Source organism: Helianthus annuus, chromosome 12 (assembly GCF_002127325.2).
Source record: "Helianthus annuus cultivar XRQ/B chromosome 12, HanXRQr2.0-SUNRISE, whole genome shotgun sequence".
NCBI lineage: Eukaryota > Viridiplantae > Streptophyta > Magnoliopsida > Asterales > Asteraceae > Helianthus > Helianthus annuus.
The window spans coordinates 44550920-44574876 of record NC_035444.2 but is presented as its reverse complement, the minus strand read 5'-3'; the positions used below and the strand labels follow the sequence as shown (position 1 = coordinate 44574876).

The following is a 23957-nucleotide window of genomic DNA, read 5'->3' as shown; positions in this document are numbered from 1 at the left end:
CTGCATATCGCCGTGTATGATGTGCGGTGTAATACTATCGGGGGCCCTAGTTTCACAGTGGACGATGTGAAATTGGTTCTTTTCCAATTCACACTTGAAGACAAAGCTCAGCAGTGGTTCCATTCATTACCATCTGCTTCAATCTTTACATGGCCCGGTATGCAGCAGCTCTTCCTAGATGAGTTTTATACACCTCAACGAACCAACAATGCTAGGAAAGGCATTCGGAATTTTCAACAGCAGGTTGGTGAGTTATTCCATGAAGCATTTAACCGGTTCAAGATGATGTTAAAGAATTGCCCCCATCACGGAATTCAGTTGTGGGAACTCTTAAATGCATTTCATGAAGGTCTAACGGATGAAGATGCTCGGGATCTTTGCTCCATCTCAAATAGTTCGGTACTAACTATGAGCATGTTAATTGGGAGTATATGGAGATGAATGTGAACACATCAAAGCAAAAAGCTCAATCGTCAAGAAGCAACCGCCGTTCAGTAGTGAAAGCTACCGACCAGTTACCTGAGACCGGGGGACCATATCCGTTGTGCGGTCATTGTGGGGATATAGGGCATATTGCTGATCACTGCCCTAACATTATCGGTAATCAGGATGAGGTGAATATGATGCAGGGTAGTGGGAACAGATATTCGGGGTCCGAAGGAAACAACCAATATTATGAGCCTCGAAATCAAAATAATTATCAAGGGGGTAATAATTCGTGTTATCAACGAAACTACCAGAAGGGTAATGGTCAGGTGAATAGCGAGATGATGGATATGTTGAAGGCTATACAACAGGAGCTGCAAAAGAGAGGTCAAATGGATGATGTGTGGGCTCAGAAGGACGAGATTAGAGACAAGGCCATCCAATCATTGACCACTCAGATGGGGTAGCTTGCTAGTGAAGTAGCAGAACTGAAGCGGCAGAATGGGAAGCTGCCGAGTGACACTCAGATAAACCCCAGGAATATGAAGAACACTACGATCAGTGGGGTAAATCATGTTCCTAAAATTAAATGTTATAATAATGATTTGTCTGCTTCTCAGGTAATTGCAGGTTTAAGTGAAGCAGTGTCTGAAGGAGATGTGATTGATTTTGGGGAACCGGTTGTTCCAATCAAAGTTGGCAAGTTCAAAATCCACAAGGTACTGCTGGATTATGGAGCGGGAGTGAGCGTTCTGCCCGGTAGCTTTTATGAGCAATATGATTTTGGTCCCCTACAAGCTTATGATAGTATGGCCATGTTTACAAATGCAAGTTTGAAGCAACCCCAAGGGGTTGTAAAGGATGTGGCGATCTAGCTCGGCGAGTTCTATTACTCGGTCTATTTTATGGTGGTTGATTATTCTCCCGCACCGACCTACGCACAACCGCAGGTAATTTTGGGTCGCCCGTTCCTTTATACAGCAAACGCACAAATCGACTGCAGGAACGAGATGGTAATTCTAAGTTACAAGAATCGTAAGCTCTATTTCAATGTATTTTGAAAATCTATTGCTTATGATCTTCTGGATGATGTAAGTTTCACATGTGCTACTAATGAGATTGGTTCGAGTGGAGGTATTTTTTGCAGGTCTGAGTTAACAAATGGTAGAAATCAGGCGGATAAGGCAAGTGCGAGAAAGAGAGCTGATGAGAGGAAACCACCTGACGGTGGGTTTAGATGTGGTGATTAACTGGATCATAACCCCGACCAAAGTGAAGCTATGACTCTCCTGAAAGACTGGATGGAGATGTATGGAAACAAGTGGGGAGGTAAGCGTGCATCTGAACCACCATGAACATCAGGTACGGTATGGCTGAAGACCTTTAAACTTAGCGCTCTCGGGAGGCAGCCCGTGGATGTAGAGTTTTGTATTTTGTTTTGGTTTCGTTGTTGTGTTGTGTTTTGACAGGGTTATACGATTCAATCATCACGGATGCAATGATTCAAGTGTGGGGATGTTTAGCAACATCCCCAGTGCTGTATCACAGAATCCACGGAAGGCGTCTATTATGTGGAGCACAACAGTTTCACCATTACGGACTCTCACTTGTTTTCTGATCAGGTGCATGTGTTCCTCTATCCTTTTTAGTGTGTTTTGTGTGTTGGTGGTGTTAAAACTTTATTGTGTTAAGGGCATGTGTTTAGTTATTTGTTTTAGGAGTTAGCCGTTATGGTTTGTTTGGTTGGATTCTCGGGTTAGTTTCAAAAGCACCATACATTGGGGACAATGTATTCCAAGTGTGGGGATGTGAGAACCTGGGAAGAGATTTGTGGATAAAAGTTGGAAGAGATGAAATAGTGATTGAAATCGATGAAAATTGAAAAAATTGAAAATTTTAAAGTTTTTCATCGCCTTAAGTAAGTTAATTGGATACGAAAACCTTAAGTTTCAATCACTAATGGATTTCTTACCGGTAGTTCCTTGTCATGGTCGTTCCTTTAAGTTTCATGAGAGTAGGTCTGACAGTTGTTTTTATAGAAAATGAGTTGAAAAGAGATGTCTATCTAGGGGTAATATGTTTTGGATTGCATATGCTACATGTCGGTAACCTTTTACCCTTTCTTGGTGAGAGTTTGAGCCTGTAGAACAGATAGGATGATTTATACAATGAATTCATTTGTTGAGGGCAGGCTACGTGTTATTCTGTGTTAGAACTTGTGTGATTTGATACATGCTGAGATTGTGGGTTTGACATGTGCACGTATATGATAAAGGCATTAGGATTTCCCGTTACACCCCTTGTGTTTGTGTTATTGTCAGGGGCGGACATACTAAGGACTAAGGGGTAGCCTCCGCTACCGCTTAGTCGCCCGTCAGTAGTGTTAAAAAAAACGACGTTTTTTCGATTTCGTTATCGCTTGGAAAAAAAATGTTACTCCTTGTTACAAGCCCACAAGTTATAGAAAATAATACCCACCATAATTTTGAAACCCATCTATTAATTAAGCCCAATTGGCCAAAGCCCAAATACATAATTTTGAAGCCCATCTGTTACATTTGAGAAATGAGAACCAGTGAACCACATTTGAAACCCTCTGCCCTCGCACAGTCGCACAAACAAGCCAGAAGGCCGACCGTCGGACCGGACCACTACCACCGTCCACCGCCCTCCTGCTCGCCGCCCGCCACCACCGCCCTCTGCCCTCAGTCCTGCTCAAGTGGTCCGACCTTGATTTTTAGGTATTTTTCTATTCTATTTTGTATTCTTCTATTCTAATTGTTTGAATAAATTGATGATTTAGGGCTTATGTAGTTAATTAGGTATGTGTAATTGAGGATTTAGTGCTTAACTGCTTATGTAGACATGTAGTTATGTGTAATTGCTATTATTTGCAATTGGAATTTTGTGCAATTGATTTAGGGCTTATGTTTAATTTTGTGTCTATTAAAATTAGGGAATTTGGAAGATGAAGAAACAAAGTCTTATTAGTAATATTTTTAAACGAAAATTCCAAGAAAATGTTGATTTGGATCCAACTCCAAGTTCAAATATTTTTGATGATATGCAAGTAAATGAAGTCTATGAAGATATCGGTCCAAGTTCAAATAATGATATTGGTATGCAAGAAAATGAAGATATCGGTCCTAGTCCTAGTTCCAATAATGATATTGGTGTGCAAGAAAATGAAAATATCGGTCCTAGTCCAAATATTACTTCGGCTTCAACACGAAACAAAATCAATTTGAATGATCTTCCTTCGGATCCCTCCGACAGACCACCTATTACTAGTTATCATCCTAATCAAATAGACGACATAAGAAGAGCGTATCTTGTTAAAAAGGCGTTTCAACCACGAGGTCATGACTTTAAATGGACAAACTATGCTAGTGGCCGGAGACGTTTTAATGTAAAATGGTTTAATAAATATCATTGGTTGGAGTACAGAACTAAACAAGAAAAAGCATATTGTTTATGTTGTTACTTGTTTAAAGAAAGTGTTGGTAATAAAGGTGGAAGAGATACTTTTGTTAGTGGAGGCTTTTGTAATTGGAGTAAACCGGGTTACTTAAAACAACATGTTGGGTTAGTTAACAGTTCACATAATTATGCGGTGCATAAATGTGAAAATTTCTTGAACCAAAAGTGATCATATGATGCGAATGAGAAAAGGCGTAACAAGGAAGAAAAAATTGGAAATCGGTATCGATTAATGGGTTCTGTTCGTAGTGATAGATTCTGTTTAGAAAATAGTTTACCGTTTCGTGGTCACGACGAATCTGAAAAGTCTCTTAATAAAGGTATCTTTCTTTCGGTTTTAAAGTTGATAAGTGAGAACAACCGGATATTGGTGAATATACTTTAGGGAAGGCCAAAAAGAATAATAAGCTGACGGCTCCATCAATTCAGAAAGAGATTATCGATTGCTATGCGAAAGAAGTAACCAAAATGATTTGTGAAGAAATTAAAGACAATGTGTTTGGGTTGTTAGTTGATGAGTCTAGCGACGTGTCTTTAGAGGAACAAATGGCCGTAGTTGTGAGATATGTCGATAGACTCGGAGTTGTTAAAGAAAGTTTAATTGGAATTGCTCATGTGAGGAATACACATTCTTTAACTCTTAAAGAAGCCATTGTTTCTTTGTTAGCAGATAACCAGTTGAGCATAGATCAAGTAAGTTATTTGTTTCATAATTTCATTACATAAACTTTAATAAAGATTATATGACGTATCACTGTATTTTATTGTTTGTTTTTACAGGTGAGGGGTCAAGGTTATGATGGTGCAAGCAACATGCAGGGAGAGTTTAATGGATTAAAAGCTTTAATTCTGAAAGACAATCCATCAGCACATTATATACACTGCTTTGCTCACCAACTTCAGTTAGTAATTGTGGCTGTAGCAAAAAAGCATGATGGTGTTAAAGAATTTTATGAAACTCTTGGAATGGTTGTTAATACGGTTGGTGCTTCTTGCAAAAGAAAAGATATGATGATGGAGGCAAAAAAAGAAAGAGTAGAAAACAAAATTCTAGCGGGTGAAATTAACACAGGAAAAGGATTAAACCAGGAGGTTTCCCTTGCCCGACCCGGAGACACACGATGGGGTTCACACCATAGAACGATCATAAGTTTGTTGAAATTATTTCCGGAAGTTGTTGAGGTACTTACTTTTATTAAACAAGATGGAGAGACCTTTCAACAACGATCTAATGCATCAGGTATTCTATCATATTTTGACAGTCTTGAATTTGTGTTTTACATACACTTGTTGAACGATATATTAGGCCTCACAAATGCTCTATCAAAATATCTTCAAAAAAAGAGTCAAGACTTGTTAGAAGCGTCTCTTTTGATAAACGGGACAAAACGAGCTTTGAATTATCTAAGACAAAATGGGTTTGAAAAGATGTTGGCAAAAGTGACATCTTTTTGTGAAAAAAACAACATCCTCATGTTAGATATGGCGAAAAATTATGGTAATCAAAGAAACCGAAAGTATGTCATTACTAATCGACATCACTTTGAAGTTGAAGTTTTCAATACGGTTTTGGATATGCAAATTCAAGAACTTGGAAACCGATTTAGTGAGGTCTCAACTAGTTTGATAGAAAATATGTCGGGTTTAAATCCTTGTGATTCGTTTGCTAAGTTTGACATACCTAAGATAGTGGCGTTTTCTAAGATGTATCCGAATGATTTTAATAAAGAAGAAAGAGGGTATCTTGCGGGTGATCTTTCGACCTTTTATCACACTTTAAAGGAAGATGATAAATTTGCAAAATTGACTGGATTGAGTGACCTTGCTCGTGTAATGGTGGAAAACGGAAAAAATGAAACTTTTCCTTTGGTTTATCGAACATTGAAGCTAGCGTTGCTTTTACCGGTTGCAACCGCAACCGTTGAAAGATGTTTTTTCAAAAATGAAGCTTATCAAGACAGATTTACGCAATCGAATGGGTGAGGAGTATTTGAACAATGCTCTAATTTGTGCGGTCGAGAAAGAAACTTTTTATAAAGTAAAAGAAGAGGATGTCATGAGCCGATTTCAAGCTTTCAAAAACCGGAGAGGAGATATCATTTAGGTACATGTTTAAATTTATTTATTAGCATGCCATTATTTTTGTTTCTATATGAACTTTGAACTACGTTAAATTGTATTTTTGTATCAAGTGCGCTAATTTTTTTTTTTTTGGAACGCTACCGCTTGAACTAATTTCTAGATCCGCCACTGGTTATTGTGTTGTCCAACCATTCCCTTAGTAGCCCTGTTGAGCCTAGTTACCTTTCGGTTGTGCACCTGATATGAATTGTGTAAGACCAACCGTGAATGACAATGTTATTACTTAAAAAAGAGAGAGAGAGAGAAATGAGAAAAAGAAAAAAATATAGAAAAAACGAAAAAGAATAAAAAGAGAGTTTGTGAATAATGGTTGTTTTGTTCGGGTAGAAACCAACCCAAAAGCATGAGTTGTTGTGTTTGAATAAAGTTGTCACGGTTTGGTTGTTTGTTCGTTAATAAAAAGCCAAAAATTTCTTACCTTAGCCTAAGCCCAAACCCGAAAGTCCTTTTGATATGTGCCATGTTAGATGATACAGTGGAGGTGTGATTGTCATACAAGCTTATGATTGCAGGATTTCATGTTTGCTTATTGAGTGTTTATATACTAGCACATTACACGCTAGTTCAGATATTACCCGAGAGGAGAGTACATTGTGAGGGGCATGTAGCATGTGATTGAATGGTAAATATGTTAGTTTTAGATAGACAAGTCTTGAGTTTTAAAGTTACATGATTTGCTTGTCAGACTATCAATCTCGAATGTGTTAGTGTATGGGACGGGTATGACTTGGGAACTTAAAATGTTGAATCGGTTAAGGGATTGAGAGGTGTTGTTACTATGGTGAGTAGTTCTAAGTTGGTTTGCTTGAGGACAATCAAAGGTAAGTGTGGGAATGTGATGGAGAGGGTGAAACCCAAGCTTTAAAGTGTCTATTTCGTGAGTTTTGTATGTGCTTTATGTGTTTACTGGCCTTGAATGGGATAACTACGAGTATTCGTCGTTTTGCAGGTTAAACACGTAATTCGGTGAAGTTATGACGGTTAAAGATGGTGTGGAATGCATTGGAATAGTTATTGCAACTTTTTGTACGAATTCGGAACTTGTTCAGTTGGGCAAACAACTTGAGAATACAAGAAGCACGAAAGAACAAAGTTGAGGGACTATATGGTACTTAATTGGAAGTTACTTTATGCCTAAATGTGCAAGAAACAAGATTTTACAAAGTATAGGGGCCATTTGGTAATTAATTGAAAGTTAATGATGGTTGAAATATGAAGAAACAAGAATTTGTAGAGTTAAAGGGTCTTCTGGTCATTAAACGAAAGTTATATGATGAGTATATGTGAAGAAAATAATGGAAATAAAGTTGGGGGACCAATCTTGCCATTTGATGAAAGTTGTGCAATTATTGGAAGGAAGTTAGGCTATTCGCGTTTTCACCCACGGTTTACAAACCGTGGGTCACGGTTTAGGCATGCAGCATAAGAAAACAAACAACAAAGCTAGACCTCCACCCACGGTCACGGTTCAGAGGTTTTGCCCACAACAGCAACTAACGGTGCAGACCGTAGGCTACGGTTCGGCGCATGTAATTATGGTTTTTGATGGGTTTAAAAGGGTTTTTAACCCTAATTTCGAAGGGGGCTGCTTTGGGGACGAATTTCGGGGATAAGAAACACCTTTGGGCACCAAGTTTCATGATCATTCACCATTCTTTCCACAATACCAAGATCAAGATCATGAATCACGCACTCATTCAAGCTTGTGAAGATTGTTCGTGTGTAATGTGCGGCTAATTCCTTCGTGGTTTCCTCCAGGTGGAGGATTCGTCTAGGTGAACTTTGTTTTATGTTTGAACAATTGTTATACCCGGTAATCTAAGCATTCGATGCTTGTTACCGGTTAGTTTGAATTGATTGATTTGTAAACAGTTGTTTTTACTTAAACCTTGATTCTTAATCATTCGATTCCCGAGAGTTCTAGTAATTGGGATATATTTGCTATGGGATTAGGGTTGGTAATTGCAATTGATAATCGTGTGATAACCTCTCGTTGTTAACCAATCAGAGTACTTAGTCCTCTTTTATCACAATCAATTAATCGGATTATAGAGTTATGTCTATGTAACTGTAACAATTAAAAATAAACTGAATTCACCTTGAATCTAAAATCCGGAGGAACCATTGTTTCTCCCATTGATCACAACCTTGTTTTATTAATTTGCTAGTTAATCAACTCTCAAACAACCAAGATTTTCCGTTTTTCCAATTAGTATTAGTTCTTAATTCACGACACTTTCCACCAGACTCCCCTAGATTGATACCCGACTTACCCTAGCTATAGAGTTAGTTGGTTTTTGCATGTTCGTTACGACATACATCAATGCTCTCAAAGAAGAAATTGATAGAATTACTATGATGAACAATGATCCTCTGATCAAGAAAACTGCACCAAATTGGAAGAAATCCAAGCAGGTTGATTCAGATGATGCATTAAGGTTCAAGAGAATGAGAGCAGAGCTTGTTGCTGCTGATTATGGGTCTGCAAGGTCAATAGCTAGATGGTCAAAATTGAATGTTGAAGAGACCTACAAAAGGATAGAAGCACTTAGAGCCAAAGAACCTAAAATTCCTCAAAAGCCAGTTTATCCTCCAACCACTGCTGGCAGACCTCAACAGACCCAAGCTTCCAAAAAGTCTCTCTCATCATCTGCCCTATCCACAACTGCCTTGAATCAATTAAAAAGGTAAAGGGAGACTGATAAAGAAGATGAGAAGAAGTTTGAAGAAATTAGAAAAGAGGGGATTAGATGCCAGATTGTATTTAAAATGGATGATGTTGCTAACCAACTCTCTAATCAATTAGCTGAAACAATTAAACAGTTGGCAAGTAGGCCTCATTCACCAAACTCATCACAAATAACTCTTGTCCCCAGAAAACCCCATCTGATCCAAAAATACTAAGTGGAAGTCATCCTCAGACACCCACATATTGACTTTGCTCAGATCAGATGATAATGTTGAAAGGATTACAAGGAAGGATGTATACGGTCTGAATGCAGATGACCTTTAAGATCTTTTGAACCTTCAACTTGAAAGGGATGAAGAAGACACGGATTCCTTGGACTTTGAACTTCAGTTCAAAGGTCAAATCTGGGAATTATTGATGAGGAAATAAAGATCAGAAATAATGAAGGGTTTTGGCATTATCTATTCTAGGGGAAGATTGTTGGCTCATGTGAAACTTCCTTGAGAACAGGTGATACAAAGCCAAAATAGTTTCTGCAACAACTGATCATCAATAACATTTGGATTCCTACTCCCTTCAATGGCAAGATATCTAACAACTGCTACTTCAAAGGTTTGCTGAACATTAAGCAATGCTGGATTGTAAAGACTGTTGAAAACTAAACCACTAAAGAAGTCAAAGATCTGCTGGAAGTCAAAGGTCTGATCACCGTTTGAGTAAAGCACTGCTAAAGCTTCATCAGCGGTTGAGCTCATCAGAGGATAGCATCAACAGAGTCTGTAATCAGCGTTTTATTAATGTAACAGTGTTTTAGTATTAGCAATGTTTTAGTATTAGCAACGTTTTGAGTCAGTTAGTATTGTTAGATGTCATTATCTTGGTGATGTCAGCAAAGATACCCTAGTGGTTAGGTTTGTACTATAAATAGACATTGCTTATACTGTTCTATTAGATCACTTCTCACATACTTACATTTTGTACGAACAATCACTTGTGATCTCAGACTGAGCGGGAGATAGCAATTCATGCATACGCGATTGAATCATTGTGTAATACAATCATTCAACTTAAAGTATTTATGATGAAAGTTGTTCTACCATTGTTTATGTTATAAAGTTTTCTTCATTCCGCTGCAATTGTTCATCTGATTATCTTCTTTCATTAATCTTCTTATAAAACAAACACAAACAGTTAAACTCAGATCCTAACAAAGGCCCCCTTCCCTGTGACGAGGCTAACAGTGTTTCTATCTATTGTGATCTTTACAAGCTGTAGCTCATCACTCTGAGACTCAGTTTCCATTTAGCTCGAGTAGCTGATATTTGAGTCTTCAAATATAATTAACAATTTTTATTTATTAGAAGTAATAAAATGCAAAAAGGAAATAAAACGTTAACTAGCACATTAGCTAGTAAAATGATTAGATCAAAGCATGTAATATCAATTAATAATCAATATAAGTTAAAATTTAATTATTGTGAGGGTATGTTATTGACTAATCAAAATCATTATCTACAAATTGTTGACAGTGGCGATTCTCAAATATATTTCTCTTCTTTTAACTCCAAAAACTATATTAACTTGGCTGGCTTTAAAGCTTCATTTAAATTTTTGTGTATTATTGGTTATACAAACTGCATTCGAATACCCACTTCAAGCCATTATGCACAAAAAATCCCACTTCAAAATTAAAATGACTTGTTTCAGTTTAAAACGTAAGAACGACTTTTTCAAATAACCATTTTTTATTTTTTAATTAAAATAACGTTTTAAAAATAAATACTGATAATAATAATAATAATAATTAAAGATAACAAAATGACATAAAAATCAAAAAATAAATAAAAGGGTTTAAATTGTATTAATGTGAAAGTTAAAGGAAAGGTACGTCCAATAGAAAAAAGGGATACATTTAGAATCACCTTTTCTTAAATCTGATTCGACCGGTCAAGACATTTCATCCCATTTTCTGGTCCGGTCGCAAAAACACTGTTCGTGCATTCTTATCATGTCCACTAAATTTTTGTGAGAGTAATCTTTATATTATAAAAAGTGATTGTAAATGGTAATGAGTGGAGTAGAGAGAAAAAGTTACTACACTGTTCATCATCTATATTTTTTTAATATTTTTTGTAAGTGGTTATGAATGATGCAGAGAAAATGCAATGATAAAAGTATAGAAATAATATTTAATTGAAATGGGATAGAAAATGTGGTTATCTTAGTGTAATTACTCTAACACCCTCAAATTCCACATGCGAGGTTTTACCGCGAGGCGTGTGACTGACCAGGATCCAGCCACTAATCATGTGACTGCCCCGTGTCAATGTCTATCGTCATTGACCAGTTGTCAAGGTAGAGTTCACGTCCGTCCTCCCAGGCACGGTGTGAGGTTTGTCAAACCTAATAGCACAATGAATTGTTACCCGTTCCCCAACTCGGACGACTAATCGGTATAATGTGTGGGGACTTTCCGATAGAGTTCAATTAGTCCGCTAAGACATGAAATATAAATTTACAGTATTTAAATAGTAGTATTCCAATCCAGGAATACTAGGCAGTCTCAGTCCAGGGATAATGTGGTCCACCTCCAGTGGATAGTTTGTTCAGTAGTTTCAATCAAGGAACACGTGCGTAGCCCCAATCCAGGGGTACCGTATGTATTTCCCAAACTAGGGAATTAGTGTGTTGTCCCAAACCAGGGACGCATGCTTTTAGAAAAGGTTGTGAACTCACCTTAGCTTAGCTCGGCAGATTAAAAGTACACAAACTAGAATGGTCAACCACAACCTATTATGGTTACGAATATTATTAGAGTTTGTGTACGAATATATCACGTAAATTCTGCACGTATATAACAAGTAGCATGCGTACAAGTTGTCACAAATATATTACCGAGTAGTTTTTAAGCACATGTTCACAATATACACTACGACGCGCAATACACCATTTATACAATCATTAAGCATGTGCATACACTAAAAATAGCAAGTTCGACACTTTATAAACTTATAAGCATGCATAACTAAATTCACTGAAAATAGGCTGTTTTGGGAAGCTCGTTTAACATACTTACGAGATTGTAAAAATTACGATCTTTTTGTGTGACATGCCCCTCGGAGGGGTTGGTCTTGTGTTAAAATTTTAGAGTCTAACCCCTTACCAAAAAGTTACAAAAAATCATTTACTAAGCAGAAATCAGATTCGTCACTTTCTGACTACAGCTCACAGAAAAATTCATTTAAAAATCCTTTATCCGATTGACATAATTCCAGCTGGAGGTTCGCACCGACACTTAAGGCCATCTACAATATAAATTTCATGGTCTAACTCTAAATATTTCCCAAAGTTACGACTTAAAACATAACACGTAAAATCTGCAGAAAAATGCAGCTTTAATTGCCGAAACGAAATAATTCATTTAAATAGCAAACGACCTCTAAAAATTATGATTCTCGTGCCATTAGAAGAGTATTTCGGAATGCCACGTTTTATACTCCAGAAAATCCAGCTTTCGTTATATAATGACCCAGTTACAGCCGATTAGGTGTAACTGGCTGTAACTGTCGGGCAGATTTTTGATTTCACTTCCCAAACCCGGTAACTGCATCATTAACGAACCCGATCAATTATGACATTAATCACAACAGGTTTTAGGCTATTTTTCTCGGATTTGTCGCACCATATCATCAATATCATAAAGCATAACAACCCTAAACAAACAATACATATCCTTACCTTAAGAAAACCAAAATACCAATACTCCTATATGTTTCCCCTGGTTTCTAATCTACCAATTACACACCATAACATCATGTATTCACATAAACACTTAGTATCAGTTACGTAACAAGAAAACGCAGCCAAGTAAACGTCAAAACTAACATCCAAAACAGCAAATCGCTAACCGAGAGGAGAAAGATTCGCGGGAGATAAGATGTCCGGCTGGAGAGTGATCGCGAGAGAGAGGAAGAAGCTGCTCCCCTTGGCTATCGCAAGCTTGGGGAGAAAGGCACTAGGTTTTTTTTTTCTTCATGCTCAACACTCCCAACTCATGCACATACGTAAAATAAAAAGTGGGGGCGGATGGGTTTAATGGAACCGATTGTGCTTGAGCCCAAAGAAAATAAAGGGGTGTTGGGTTTTGGGGCTGCAAATCGTAGGACAAGAGAAAGAAAATGGCAATTTTAAGAGTAAATTAGGATTTTTTTTTTATCCATACATATAGTTTGGCTAGAATTGTTAATTTGTGGATTTCTAATATTATCATTTCAATTCACTTGATTTACGGAATCTATATATTTAGTTATATATATAATTTTTATGTTTTGACAAAGCTATCATTATTACATCAAAAACAAAATACAAAGCTATCATTATTACTCTTTTAACAAAAAAAACCACTTAATTTATAAAGTTATAAGTGCCATTTAGTTTCTTATATGAGTTTACTAGGTTAGAACCCCGTGTATTACACGGGGTTAAGTCAATAAAATATTATATTATTAAATAAGCAAAAAATAATAGAAACATTGAAAAGGAAATACTAAAGAAAAGAAATATTCATAAATTAAATTATAATAATGAAAAATAATAAATAGTTAAGAAACTTTATCGTCGTCAATTGACTCGGAGGGGAATTCGTTCTCTTACTCATTGCCAACCAGTTATTCCCCTCCCTTGACATAAACAGGCTAAGGGTTTTTTGTTTAGCTCTTAATCCTCTTACTTCTTACTGGTTCATAACTTAGTGGTTGAGACTGTTTGTTTTGTTAATAGATGTCTGAATGGTTAAGCATTATACATAGTCTGAATGGTTAAGACCACTAATTTGAATTGGTCTGATATTTGTCTCTGGACAGTTAAACATTATACTGACTGTTAATGGTTCAGACACCTCATACTGATTCAGTACTTAACCATTCAGAAGTTGCCAAACAACCCCTAACTTTCCTTAAGACCGCTTCTGGAACATCTCTATCCTCAACATTACTTATTATGATTCGAGGATTGCCACCAGATGACTTCACTTGAGACATAACTTCTTCCGATAACTAAACTTCAAGTCTTAGCTACCCAAAATAAAATAGAATAAGGGATAAAATTTTATTTAGTTACTATCAACATTTCTTATTTTAAGATAGTCACCTTAATTTTCGACCTCTAAATATATATGTTAAACTAACCAATATTTTTTTTTGTTAGATTAGGTATGCTAAACCTTCCTACAAAATCAACTTTTACCTCAAACATTTTAATTTATAGGTTATAATGATATTTTTTATTTAAATCTTACCAAAATTAGATTTTACAAAAGTATTATATTAGATTTATAATGATGATTATATCTTTAAATTACTTTACCAATTTAAACATGATTATCTGTTGTTTAAAAAAACGTAAATAAACAGTTTTTTATTACTGATTCCGTTCGTACAATACACAAGACAATAACCTATTATTTAAGAAAATAAAAAAACTAAGAACCTAATTATGTATATAGTTTCTTAAATTAAACTAACAAACAATAATATGCAATCTTTTAAATTTTAATTAAATTTAATCTATTCTATATAATAAAAGAAACCAATGTGAGGACACATGTTATTCATTGGAGTCATCTATTTTTTAGTTTTCTCGTCTCTATCTCCTACTTAATTATAGATAATTAATATTAGTTAAAAGATAATTATAAAATTAAATTTAATATAAATTTAAACAATTCGTATAGGAGATAATATAATATTTTGAAATATTTACTAGATTTCAAAATTATTTCTCTTGAAATTAACAAAAGACGTACACTAAATATAAATTAAAATAATGTAAAGAGTTAAATGCCATTTTAGTCCCTGTAGTTTGGTCCATTTTGTCAGTTTAGTCCAAAGATTTTATAATACATAAGGTTTATAAAGATATAACAAGATATAACTTTTTATTGATTGGTATATAAAATTACATGTGCTCAACCCATACAATACATATACATGAGGTTCTTAAAAATGTAACTTTTTTCATTATTTAATATATTAAAATTAAATTTACGCAACCCGTACAATACATAGAGTTTTTAAAGATATAGCATTTTCGTTATTTAATATATAAAATTACATTTATTCAACCCATGTAATAAATGAGATTTTTAAAGATATATTTTTTTACTATTTGGTATATAAAATTACATTTATTCAACCGTGTAATAAACGAGGTTTTTAAAGATATATTTTTTATTATTCGGTATATAAAATTATATTTATTCAACCCGTGTATTACACGTGGTTCTAACCTAGTATTTTATATTCGAAAAAAAAAGAAACGTAAGAGATTTTGTTGAAAAAAAAGTATAAGGGCGAGTTTAATATATTAAATTTAATATTTTATACTCAATGTGAAGGATAAGGTTATGAAAGAGATGTGAAAAATAAGAGATATTTGGCATATTTTGAGGAATGAGATATATTTGACATATTTTGAGGAAGAGAATAACAAAAGCTAATTATGATTTAGGCGGGAAACACAATCACAGAGTGGCTAAGAGAATGTCATGTGTTCTCATTAGTAAGACCCGTGTGCAAACACGGGTGGTTTCTTAGAAAACCATGCATAACAAATATAAATGATGAATATGGTTATATTTATAGACTTATAAATAGAAAAGTCAGTCGGTAAATACTTAAAGTTTAGAGTATAAAAATATACAATTTATTAATCTTTTGTAAACGAAATAACATTTGCATTCAAGCATGTTCCTTCTCCAAAAAAACAATATTTTAAATCAACCGTCGTTTCAATCCCCTTCAACTTCCACAAAACACTATTTTAACCTAACAGTGGTTTTAAACCGCCGTTTTAACCAAACAGCGGTTTCAACCACAGTTTTCTCCACAACACTCTGCTTTAACCCAACAGTGGTTTCAAGCATCTGTTTTCATCCAGCTGTTGACCAAAGTCAACAGATATATCAACCACTATTTTATTTTCAAACATATGTTCACAATAACAAAGTTTCATCATTAACAGACTTTCGCCAATATTACAAGCTTTTAAACTCTCAAACCTAAATATTCATTTAATTAATTTAAATAACAAACATGGTTAATAATTTTAACACAACTAATTATATAAAAACTACAAGTATCAAACAGAGGTAACTATATAAAAAACAAAGTTCAAAACAGCAAACAACATTCAGTAAAATACAGCATACTAATTTCTAATCAATGGGCGAAACAGTAGTCTCGATAAATAAAGCTCATTTCGGATCATTGTAGTTGTCAACATGTTGGAGGTATTTCAAAACTTCATTGCTCAGATCAACTTCAGCCGTATCCCCCCAACTTCAACTTCAACTTCAACCTTAAATACTTAAAGTTTAGAGTATAAAAAAATACAAAAATATACAATTTATTAATCTTTTGTATACGAAATAACATTTGCATTCAAGCATGTTCCTTCTCCAAAAAACAATATTTTAACCCAACAGTCGTTTCAATCTCCTTCAACTTCCACAAAACACTATTTTAACCCAACAGTGGTTTTAAACCACCGTTTTAAGCAAACAGCGGTTTCAACCACAGTTTTCTCCACAACACTCTACTTTAACCCAACAGTGGTTTCAAACATCTGTTTTCATCCATCTGTTGACCAAAGTCAACAGATGTATCAACCACTATTTTATTTTCAAATATTTGTTCACAATAACAAAGTTTCATCATTTAAACAGACTTTTGCTAATATTACAAGCTTTTAAACTCTCAAACCTAAATATTCATTTAATTAATTTAAATAACAAACATGGTTAATAATTTTAACACAACTAATTATATAAAAACTACAAGTATCAAACATAGGTAACTATATAATAAACAAAGTTCAAAACAGCAAACAGCATTCAGTAAAATACAGCATACTAATTTCTAATCAACAGTAGTCTCAATAAATAAAGCTCCTTTCGGATCATTGTAGTTGTCAACATGTTGGAGGTATTTCAAAACTTCATTGCTCAGATCAACTTCAGCCGTATCCCCCCAACTTCAACTTCAACCTTAAATACTTAAAGTTTAGAGTATAAAGAAATACAAAAATATAAAATTTATTAATCTTTTGTATACGAAATAACATTTGCATTCAAGCATGTTCCTTCTCCAAAAAACAATATTTTAACCCAGCAGTCGTTTCAATCCCCTTCAACCTCCACAAAACACTATTTTAACCCAACAGTGGTTTTAAACCATTGTTTTAACCAAACAGCGGTTTCAACCACAAATTTCTCCACAACACTCTGCTTTAACCCAACAGTGGTTTCAAACATCTGTTTTCATCCATCTGTTGACCAAAGTCAACAGATGTATCAACCACTATTTTATTTTCAAACATCTGTTCACAATAACAAAGTTTCATCATTTAAACAGACTTTTGCCAATATTACAAGCTTTTAAACTCTCAAACCTAAATATTCATTTAATTAATTTAAATAACAAACATGGTTAATAATTTTAACACAACTAATTATATAAAAACTACAAGTATCAAACATAGGTAACTATATAATAAACAAAGTTCAAAACAGCAAACAGCATTCAGTAAAATACAACATACTAATTTCTAATCAACAGTAGTCTCGATAAATAAAGCTCCTTTCGGATCATTGTTGTTGTCAACATGTTGGAGGTATTTCAAAACTTCATTGCTCAGATCAACTTCAGCCGTATCCCCCCCAACTTCAACTTCACCCTTAAATACTTAAAGTTTAGAGTATAAAAAATACAAAAATATACAATTTATTAATCTTTTGTATACGAAATAACATTTGCATTCAAGCATGTTCCTTCTCCAAAAAACAATATTTTAAGCAAACAGTCGTTTCAATCCCCTTCAACCTCCACAAAACACAATTTTAACCCAACAGTGGTTTTAAACCACTGTTTTAACCAAACAACGGTTTCAACCATAGTTTTCTCCACAACACTCTGCTTTAACCCAACAGTGGTTTCAAACATCTGTTTTCATCCATCTGTTGACCAAAGTCAACAGATGTATCAACCACTATTTTATTTTCAAACATCTGTTCACAATAACAAAGTTTCATCATTTAAAAAGACTTTTGCTAATATTACAAGCTTTTAAACTCTCAAACCTAAATATTCATTTAATTAATTTAAATAACAAACATGGTTAATAATTTTAACACAACTAATTATATAAAAACTACAAGTATCAAACAGAGGTAACTATATAATAAACAAAGTTCAAAACAGCAAACAACATTCAGTAAAATACAACATACTAATTTCTAATCAACAGTAGTCTCGATAAATAAAGCTCCTTTCGGATCATTGTAGTTGTCAACATGTTGGAGGTATTTCAAAACTTCATTGCTCAGATCAACTTCAGCCGTATCCCCCCCAACTTCAACTTCAACCTTAAATACTTAAAGTTTAGAGTATAAAAAAAATACAAAAATATATAATTTATTAATCTTTAGTATACGAAATAACATTTGCATTCAAGCATGTTCCTTCTCCAAAAAACAATATTTTAAGCCAACAGTCGTTTCAATCCCCTTCAACCTCCACAAAACACTATTTTAACCCAACAGTGGTTTTATACCACTGTTTTAACCAAACAGCGGTTTCAACCACAGTTTTCTCCACAACACTCTGCTTTAACCCAACAGTGGTTTCAAACATCTGTTTTCATCCATCTGTTGACCAAAGTCAACAGATGTATCAACCACTATTTTATTTTCAAACATCTTTTCACAATAACAGAGCTTTCATCATTTAAACAGACTTTTGCCAATATTACAAGCTTTTAAACTCTCAAACCTAAATATTCATTTAATTAATTTAAATAACAAACATGGTTAATAATTTTAACACAACTAATTATATAAAAACTACAAGTATCAAACAGTGGTAACTATATAATAAACAAAGTTCAAAACAGCAAACAACATTCAGTAAAATACAGCATACTAATTTCTAATCAATGGGCGAAACAGTAGTCTCGATAAATAAAGCTCCTTTCGGACCATTGTACTTGTCAACATGTTGGAGGTATTTCAAAACTTCATTGCTCAGATCAACTTCAACCATATCCCCCCAAATGCTTGTTATCAGCCAGTTGTTGTTTTCAATTATATTAGTCCTTCGGCGCCTATCTACATAATTAACTACACGAGGATTATTGAAAGCAAACACCTTAATCCAGCCTTCTTCTTCATATCTGAGCAAATCAGTAGTTAGCTCAGCAAACTTTCCAATAACAATCAAATGCAGCCTCTTTCCGATAGTCAAAAAATGCCTTTGGCAAGGATTGACTACGATACTATCTGGAAAATGAAGCATTCTGAAAGTCTCAGAAAGAACATCGAAAGCAATGATGTTCCTCTCACCTAGTGGATACCAATAATTTGAAACCATGAAATATATGGTTTCATCAGCATAAATTCCTAGAGATCATGAATAACCGCTTGAACCATAATTATTTACGCTACCGAAATTTATTGTTCTCCATGAGTCACGACGTCGTGAGTACACACGAGCAGTAGCCACATTATGGTAACATCTGATGTTCAGCACTTTCAGATCATTGGATTGATCAAAATAACTTCCACCTGTATCAGAGTTTTGATCATGAATATAATTTAAGTAGTCGTCAGACAAAACCTTATAGCGCCTGGTAGTTGGATTCCAAAGGATCAGCTCACAGCAAATTCCTTCATTGCAAACTAGCAACAATCCATTAAATGATGATAGAATATGTAAGAAGGTAGGGTGGACATTGTTAGGAAAACTTAAGGTTTTGCTTGTATCTGTCACACCCCAACCGATGGCGGAATCATCGGGGCGCGACACTAGGCGAATCAGATTGCTCAAGAGAATCCATAACAACTATTTAGTGTCAATATTTAAAGCGTTCATTATCCCATACAAATAAACAATACATCAATAAACGCTCATACAGATTTTCATGTTCTTTCAAACAATGCAAATCCGACAACCTAGATTTATTGTGAGTTTCTAGACTTCCTAGCTTGATTTCGAGATAGCCTGCGATTATCATGCAACATACGTTTAAGCGACGTCAATACAAAAGTATTGGCGAGTATACAGGTTTGACATGGTAAATAAAGTAGATAAAAGTGATGCGAATTTCCACATACATAAACGAGACACACAACATATATACTACAAAACAGATACTACAAGCTAAGTCACTCGATGCTAGCTAAGATGGGACGTCGCGAGTAAAAGTCCTAGCACATATGTATCAAGCACCACGTGTAAATATGTACGACAATAATTCGCATGTGATAATACTTTTGATAAGTGCGTTTTAGATGTGAACGTATGTTACACCCCAAAGTGTGTTTAAAGCATTAAAAGGGGTCAACTATACTCACAGTAGGTGTTTAGCAAGTAAACATAACTTGGTTGGATTGATTGAGAGTGCGTCTGGGTTAGCCTGATCACAGAACGATAGCGTAAGCGTTGAGCAGTGTGTAACAGTGCGTTGAGTGTGATGTTGGATTGAATGGCGATTCAATCGAATGACTCATCCGGGCGGATGACAGTTCGGTTGGATGGTCATTCGATTGGAGGAGTGTGTTTGTGAAATGTTGAACTTTTGAAGTTTTCGTTGTAGTATATGTAAAGTCATTCAATCGGATGGTCATCCGGACGGATGACCGTTCGGTCGGATGGCAATTCGTTTAAATGGAAAGTTACAAAGAATCAAGTCCCTCATCTGGATAGTCATGCGATCGGATTCGGGTGGAAACTGATATTCCTTGAAGTTTTGCAAAAATTATTTAAGTGTTGAAATTATTAGTCACCTGGTCGAATAGTCGTTCGATCGGATGGTCGTCCGATCAGATGGCTATTCGATCGAGCAACTGTTCGTTTTGAAAATTTGCAAAAACAGTTAAGTTAGAAAGTTTGCGGTTTGACCGAGACGGTGTGACACGTGTTAAACAACAGAAACCCCATCAATTCCAAGTCATCCGATCGGACGAGAATCACCCCGTTCGATCAGAACCAACTGTTCTTGATGGAGCTTCATATTCAACCAGTGAATCGGTCGTCTCTTCGATAGAAATCCATACTTAGACAGATTCTCCACTAGAGAATGAGTAGAGAGCCTAAACGAGCTTAGATTCCATCGGTTTTGCATAGAAGAGTGTAAAAGAATCATTAAAGAAAGTATGAAAACATCTTTCAACTCCTTTAACCTTGTGAGATTGTGTAAGATAGTGTAGAAATCCCTTAGATCTGAACCGTTATTGATAAGATGAGGTCACACTTCAATGTTCACCAGAAATCCATGATGACGTCACCTTAGAACGGCCCAAATCAGAAGATTTCACGGTGGAAATGTGAGATTTGTTGGTGAATATGATGAGAAAGTGGGTGCTGCTGATAGAAGTACAAGATTTAGGATGAAATACTTACGGGATCACGAGGAATCGAGAGAAAAGTGCTCGAGAGCGTGCTGGTCAGATGAGGCTGTCACATCAACTATTGTTGATGTGACAAGTGGGGTATTTATAGGTGAAAGGGGAGAAAGGCGGTGCAAAGGCGACGGGTCAGATGGCCGTTCGATCGGATGGTCATCTGGACGGATGGCCATTTGATCGAAGGGTCATTCGATCGGGCAGCTTGAGCGAGTTGGTTTTCCGACTTTCATTTCGTTCAACATGTTTTGTTGCGTTAAGTATTGCGGACACATTAAGTGCTTTAGCGATATCAATAGTGTCATGTTAAGTGCGATAGATTGAGTTGCGCGTGCCTGCAAGTGCGCGTTTAGATAGTTTCAACACCTTTTATTATTATTATTATTATTATTATTATTATTATTATTATTATTATTACTATTATTATTATTATTATTATTATTATTATTATTATTATTATAACAGGTCATAGCATAAGTAATTGCATTCGAGTCTGCGTTAGTTGTGACAACTCGAGTTTCCAAGATTCCACCATTGCATTAATTGCACGTTAATTGCTAAGTTGTTTGTTTACACGACTTGTTTGCCTTGTAATTGAACACGTTGAATTATATGTTGAGATGTTCGTTGATATGTTGTCTATTTAATGTGATTGAGGTGTTTGGTGAGGTATCATGTAACCTGTTTGAAAAACTTAAACTAGTTAATCTGTCACACCCCCAAAATCCACCCGCGGAGTAACACCGCTTGGGAGCGTGACATGACCAGGATCAAGCCACCAATCATATTGAACATGTAAATAAGTAGTAAAAGTTAACCATCAATACAAAAGGTGTTTAACAAAACCAACATAAGTAAATGTAGCGGAAGCATTAATGTAGAAACCCAACATAAGTGTTAATGTACGAAAAGTAATAAGTGTTTGTTCACAATCCAATTCCCACAACGACCTGCTCCTCCTTGTGCAAGCTCCTTTAGTACCTAAGGTCCTGCAAGGCATGCAGCAGAGAGTCAACAACTAGTTGAGCGAGTTCACAGAAAGTAAATGCGTAATAGTAAGTTCATGAGTATCAGGTGGCTCTACTGGGCCGTTATAGGTTTCTATTGGTGGGGGCTTCCCATGTTATTAATCCACTAGACTATACGTTACCATAAGTGTTCTTCACAACCGAGAACAGTAATACGTACATTTTACGTAGGATTTACGTAAGTATCCTTCACAACCGAGGATAGGGGTACGTGGGGGTTTACGTAGGTTTTACGTAAGTGCCTGACACAACCGAGGCAGTAGTGAGTATCCGTTCACGTAGGTTTTACGTGAGTATCCTTCACAACCGAGGATAGCGAGTAACTTAGGTATACGTAGGTTTTACGTATGTATCCTGCATAACCGAGGACGATGGTATGGTAATCTAGTAAAGGTATCCGTACGAATCTATTCAACCTTATCCTTTCAATCCCATTCCCAACACCCCGGGAATCCCATGCCTTGGTAAGAGTGTGAACTCACCTTGGGTTGCTCGGCAGATACACAAAGAAAAGGGTTCTTGAACTAAAGGTGGTCAACCACGTCCTAACAGGGTTACCACACAAGTCAGGTTTTGACTTCAAGTAATGCACGTATAAATCATAGCAAACTCGTTTGTATCATGGAAATCATGTAATCAGTCAAAGCATACATTCATCACTTGTGCGATTCGGATGGGTTGTGCGTTCGTGTCTTGGGCTTCTAAGGCCCAACAGTTAACATTGTGCGATCCAAGCAGACTTGTGTAATCTGCTTGGGTTGTGCGACTGGGTTTGGACTTGTGCGATTCTATTTGGGCTGACCGGCCCAACTGCATCAACAGTTTGTACGTTTGTGTGTGGCCCAACATCTTGTGCGATCAGCACCAGCTTGTGCGATCCACAAGATGTGCGATTATGCATATCTAAACATCTTGTGCGAATGAAACTTGTGTGATCAGATCAGCTTGTGCGTTCGGATCAGATCCTGCATGATCTGATCTTGTGCGATTCTGGTCTTGTGCGATCCGTTACAAACTTCCGGATATCATGCACTCGGTTACAATCAATAATTAATTTCCAAATTAACATTCTATTACTAACTGTTTCCTGTTTATGCTTTTCAGATCAAACAAGGGTTTTTATCATGCATATCATATGAACCCTAAGCAGTTTAGTCATGAACAAACAATAATCAATAATCCTAACACTTATGCAATAGTAACATGATCCGATTAGCTAGAACAACAAATAAGTTTAACAAACAATATCATAGGAACATAACAGGGAATCAACATCAAATCCGATTAACATCTACGGTTCCAAATTAACAACATGCAACCCGAATCATATGATTGTTCCCCATCAAGAACCATTCAATTATTCATAACAAGAACCCTAACGGATTTAATAAATCATAGAACTATAACATCGTTAAACAAGAACCCAATACAAACATGGCAGCCGATTGTCATTATCATACACGTAAACATCATGTTCATTATACCTTCAATACTTAAGCATTTAATCAAATTGTGAAATCATAACCTTAATCATAACACGCTAATCGTAAGGCACTAACCGATTAAAGGAGAGGGTGATCCGTATGAGAAACAAGATCTTCGGTTGCCTTGCCGTCGAGTTTGAGCGAGAGAGAGAGAAGCTAGGGTTTGTGAGTGTAAAGTGTTTGGTAAAAGTGTGAGATGGTAATCGCCTCTCAAGTGTATACGAGTAAGGGGATGGGCCGATCCAAACATG

At 35.6% G+C, this 23957-nt stretch overlaps 1 protein-coding gene and 1 non-coding gene across 2 annotated transcripts; one reads left to right on the top strand and one right to left on the bottom strand.

The window, feature by feature from the left end:
* Positions 1–207: 207 nt before the first annotated feature.
* Positions 208–314, bottom strand: LOC118485292. Its single transcript, XR_004875596.1, has one exon. It is a non-coding gene; the product is annotated as a small nucleolar RNA R71 (small nucleolar RNA).
* Positions 315–4138: 3824 nt separating this feature from the next.
* Positions 4139–5889, top strand: LOC110892802 (zinc finger MYM-type protein 1-like). The gene is made up of 3 exons (XM_022139949.1): positions 4139–4226; positions 4292–4599; positions 4687–5889. Exons 1-3 carry the CDS (start codon positions 4139–4141, stop codon positions 5887–5889), a joined length of 1599 nt encoding a protein of 532 aa, XP_021995641.1.
* The last annotated feature ends 18068 nt before the right edge of the window (positions 5890–23957 follow it).